Source organism: Penaeus chinensis, chromosome 20 (genome assembly GCF_019202785.1).
Source record: "Penaeus chinensis breed Huanghai No. 1 chromosome 20, ASM1920278v2, whole genome shotgun sequence".
NCBI lineage: Eukaryota > Metazoa > Arthropoda > Malacostraca > Decapoda > Penaeidae > Penaeus > Penaeus chinensis.
This window is the reverse complement of record NC_061838.1, coordinates 3,205,859-3,210,858: the sequence shown is the minus strand read 5'-3', so window position 1 is coordinate 3,210,858 and position 5,000 is coordinate 3,205,859. Positions and strand designations below refer to the sequence as shown.

The following is a 5,000-nucleotide window of genomic DNA, read 5'->3' as shown; positions in this document are numbered from 1 at the left end:
GTCCAGAATGATTCACAATTAACAAAGTAAAATTCTTACACCAATCACAGGGAAAATTAGGTTAACCAAAAGTAATTATAAAAAAAATCAAAAAAATCCAAAGCACTACAAATGAAAATATAATTTGGGATATCCTTATTCTTAAATACTAAAAAAACAAGGCCCCCCCCCCCCCTTTTTTTTTACAGCAAAATCATTCTGACCCATAAACAGAAGATGAAACCAAAGATCTGTTATAAGAAGGGATAGTAAGAATGCACACACAAAGCTGCACTGGTCAACCTTAAGGATAGTCATGAGAAAGTGCCTTGACACTATTGAGCAATGATGCACAGGCAACCAGCACTCTACCTTCTGGCTCCTTCTCTGATGGAGAATCTGGTGCCCCAGTGTCACTGCCTGCAGCACAACTGATGAAAGAGAGCGTGCCCATGGAGGGGCCACTACTCTCCTCCTTGCTCTTGCCCTCGCTGGCTGCTGTGTCCTCTGAGGCTCCGCTGCCGTTTTGCTGTGACTCCTCCACCAACTTGCTCAGGTCCTCATCCACTGAGTAATCTGACTCTTTTGCACCTAATTAAAAAAAAAAGTAGAGTGACTATTCTTTGACATACCACAGTAATCATATCCTTATCTACTTTTTATTTTCTAACATTAGGATCTGATTTATCAAGCCCTCTCTAATGAAAACTACTTCTTCTGATAATACTGTGCTATCCCTCATCTTTTAACTGCTTCCTGATCTAAGAATTAAATTAGTTCTTTCAAATTCACCACACATACTTAATTTCCTGAGATACACCAATCTCATTTCCTTATAATCAAATGATTTTTTTACTAGTACTCAAAGCTGTGCGGTCATTTACTTTTTCTAGACTAGAAAAAGGATAAAAAGCAAACTGAGCCAACACACCTGGAACACTTGCTATGCACAAGAGGTGGGAGGAGCACACATGGAAGGACTCTAGAATGTCAGCTGGGTTATTTGCATCAATTACTGTGACTTTGCTAATAGAGTGTGTTGATGTGCATATCCAAACAAGAGATGAGAGTGTTTGCTCCAAGAGTTCCCCATCTCTTCTGTCCTTTTCATGCTCCTGGGGAAGATGAAAGAAATAAACATTTTAATAAATATAATCCTCTTTCAATCTTCTATATATCTGTATAAGATGAATATGATTACCTTACACAGTAGTCACATCCTTGAATGACTGCTAAAGTATGAAACAGTATCTGTATCAATAGTATTAGAAAGAAAAACATTTTCCCACAATATCAAGGAATGGGGAAATCAGCAGTGGTCACTAGGGCCTACTGATACTGATAGACTCCTTACTGGCTGAGCACGTGTGTAACAAAATTCACGAAAAACTACAGGAGATAGTACATAAATCCATGGTGATTGGGTTAATTTTTAAATCTTCAGAAATGCCTAAAATAAACAAATTTTACTGTAACATATTAAATACTCAAATCCTGGTACTGAATAGGGACTAATATTTACCTTGAGTTCCATGTCTAACTTGTCCACTTCATCTCCTGGCTTCACCTCTGTTGTCTCTGTGTCCCCAGAGTAGAATACGCTGGCACCCACTATGTTGCCACCATCTTTGGTTCTTCCCCCAGTCAGATTCACTCCTGCTGCACACCAAATCTGTTGATGGAATCCAAAATGATGGTGAGTTTTGTTCCATATTCTGTTTTAGGCATCATCTTCCTCTACCCACTCACAATCATCTTATTTACATTATTACTTTATTTGCACCTTCTGCAAACTCACCTTCATTCCTGGTTCCTTCTCCATCAGTGGGCGGCAATATACAGGTACTGGGACAGGCACGTGTGTAGAAGCGGAGCTCTTGGGCTGGGTCTGAGGTCCCTCTATGGCCTTCTGTCCTGTCTTAGCAGGCAGACTCCAGCCATATGCTTGCATCCTTCCATCATCCTTCTTTACATGTGCACGGACCTGCCTGTACTGCTCCCGTCTCTCTGTGGCACGACGTTGCTGATACTTCTCCGAGGAGCTGGAGGAGGGGTAGAGGAATGTGAGGGGAGACGGCTCCCGACTCACGTCATCTGGGCTGTCTCTGTGTGGTGTGTTTATGGTGTGGGGTGGGAAGAGGCAGGAGAGGAGTGACAGGGGGAAAGGAAAGGACCATGGACAAGGGGTAGGAAAAAAAACAAACAACAACATGATTTATCTGTGCACGTCACTGGGTGGTGTGCCTTGGTTAGTGGGAGTGCAAGTGCTGGATTCTTTACTGGGACAGGGCCGCATGCTGGGCTCAGGTTATGGCAATACTGATTGTTTAGAGATCTTCAATTATATATTTTGATCAGGCATGAGGAAAATAATGGAAATAGTAGGGGATAATATATAATTCTATTCTGAAAAATTCAGTACAAAAAGATTGGCATTCCACTAAATAACATGTGATACACATAAATTTGATTTACAACTGGATATTTGTACTTAAAAAGAAGAGAGGAGAACAGAGAGGGACAAAAAAAAAAAAACCAACAACAACATGCAAATAATAAAAGAAAGAAACAGTAAAAGAAGTTTAAAAGTATTGAAGGTACACTTAAACTTATTGTTTAATTTGTAGTCTACCCTTGCAACAGCAGATATTATAAACAAACTTTGAGATCTGTTGATCCCCCCCCTCTCCTGCATGATACAGACAGAAGATCTATCACTGCCCCCTCAACTATCTGCATTGTGCTAGCTTTCAGGGTTCAACACTCAAAAATTGGAACCAATGGCCTCACAATACCCTTGCTTCCCAAATTAAACTAGGTTTGTGACTGAAAATACTTAATGGACACATTTTAAAACTTCAGTGCAAATACATAATGAAAATCAATTACATAATGGATGACAGGAAAATTCGTGAGGATACTGAATGTGTATATGGGTGTTAAAATGCATATAAATACCTACTGGAATAAATATTGTTTTCTTAAAAAATAGTTAAATCATAGCTAGCCACAAAATGTTATATGTTTAAAGGTTTGAAATTTATAGTGAGGCACTGAGATATGTTTTGTTTTTTGCACAACCCATCCATGGAGTATGAACTTAGCATCTACATAAAATACGTAGTGCTCCAAACCAGGAAAAGATAAAAATGTTTAACCCAATAACGATGAGTAAAATTTTCTGTAAAGTTGGGTGAGGCCAGAGGGTTATCAGTGCATGCTGCTCTATGCCTGGGCAACTGTCTGGCTCGCAGTAGTACACCTCATATCAGTGTTCAGGACACTCATGATGTGATGGAGTATTACTTATTGTCTGGCTTTATTTGCTACATCACATCACCTGCTGTCAATGGGGTAATGACCACTTGCACTGGTATTACGTTAGTGATGAATAACAACATTTATAATAACAATAAAGTAGAAAGTGTGAATGTACAATGCAGAAGTGCATGGTAGGAGCTATTGTGAGAGAAGAAGCCTAGGGTTTGCTCTCAGGTCAAGCGAAATATTCCCCCTCTGATGTTTCAACAAGGGTAGACTTTTTTTTATAGTTTGTTTTAATGTTACATCAATTAACATATATCAAATCAAATTAGTAAAAAAATCTGATGTCAATTTCTGATATAAGTTAAATGAATTAAAGACAATCTTAACCTATCAGTTAAAGTATCAGAAATCTCTCGGCGTCACAAATTTCTGGCAACCATACTGCTGTTGGGAGCAGGAGTTCGCTACATGTAGCAGAACTTTCCCCCTGACACAGCCTAGCATATCACCACGCATATAGCTATACCCGGCAAATCAAGCAGTTTGTTATGTTGGCCTATACAAGTGACCCGGCAGTAACAGGTTAAAAAAAAAAAAAGTATGAAAAATAATTTAAGGTAAGCAGGCTCATTACAAGGCATAAAACTGAAGTTATTCAATCAACTATGACTCCACTATCTCCATTACTTCAGAAGGCTATAAAAACAAAAACATAGACGCACACACACCATAAACACATAGAATACCAAGTTACACACAGTCAAAAAAGGAATCCAAAGCTTTTTAACCTGGACAATGGGAGAGGGTCATAAGGGAGGGTCTATTCAGAGTGTAAAAGCAGGGTGTGTATATGATGTATATCTGTTGAGGAAAACATCTACCAAGGTATTCCTACACTAATGACATGGAATTATTGAATATATCTCTCCAAATCAGTTAGGCAAAAACTGCTATTTTTATACCAGGACCTTTACTCATTTTGAATGATTTTTGTAAGACAAAGGCCTAATATAAATTTTCTCCTAAGATTTAGAAAAAAAATGAAGCAACTGATGGGCATTACTAAAATAAGAATTTGTGAAAACTTCCTTCCATAAAGGGTCTAGCTGCTAATGACCTTATTCTGCAAAACATACCCATCTATTTAATGATCTTTATTATATTTACCTTACCTAATCATCTTTTTGTTTCACCTACAACAGGAATCAGAAAAATTGCTCTACTTTCCTGCAAGGCAAGTCTAAAACAACAGCAGCATATACAAAACAACATAAACTTCAGAACTTACAATTCTGCATCAAATATTTCAAGGCCTTTGCGTCTATGATCCGACAGTTTCTTCTGCCGCATTGTCTCGAGAGCTGGTGTGACCTGGTGTGTTGGTGGGCTGTAGCGAACATTACCATAAGGAAGAGGCTTTCTCTGAGGCTTCTCTGATGTACTAAACAAGTTGCTGAAGCTGAAAGACAAGTGAAAAGCAAGTGAATTTCTATTCTTGGATATTTTGACCAATATCATTTTTGCAAGTAAAAAATTCTAAACAGTAACTGGTGGTGGAGGAGGAGGAGGATGAAAAGGTAGAAGGGAGGAAATAAATAGTAAAAATAACAACAACAAAAAAAAAACACAATATCACTGCTTACAATTTCCATATTGTCTGTTTACTCTTCTTATCCACATTGGGGTCATTGCGAGTGGCCCTAATCATCTCTGTCCAGCGCACAGCTTCCTGCAACTCCATGAATCGCTCCTTG

At 38.6% G+C, this 5,000-nt stretch overlaps 1 protein-coding gene across 24 annotated transcripts in view; it reads right to left on the bottom strand.

Moving 5' to 3' along the window:
- Positions 1 to 5,000, bottom strand: part of LOC125035829 (C-Jun-amino-terminal kinase-interacting protein 4-like) — an 89,172-nt gene that overhangs the window by 18,404 nt on the left and 65,768 nt on the right. For 21 of the 24 annotated variants that reach the window (XM_047628079.1, XM_047628069.1, XM_047628092.1 and 18 more), the window contains 6 exons: positions 4,890 to 5,000; positions 4,535 to 4,705; positions 1,778 to 2,084; positions 1,502 to 1,651; positions 911 to 1,094; positions 352 to 570 (listed from right to left, as the gene is read on the bottom strand). The exon at positions 4,890 to 5,000 is cut by the window's right edge. In XM_047628079.1, the coding sequence (XP_047484035.1) occupies positions 352 to 570; positions 911 to 1,094; positions 1,502 to 1,651; positions 1,778 to 2,084; positions 4,535 to 4,705; positions 4,890 to 5,000 (1,142 nt within the window). The remainder of the gene's footprint in view (positions 1 to 351; positions 571 to 910; positions 1,095 to 1,501; positions 1,652 to 1,777; positions 2,085 to 4,534; positions 4,706 to 4,889) is intronic. The other 3 variants (XM_047628086.1, XM_047628091.1, XM_047628090.1) reach the window with 1 other exon arrangement.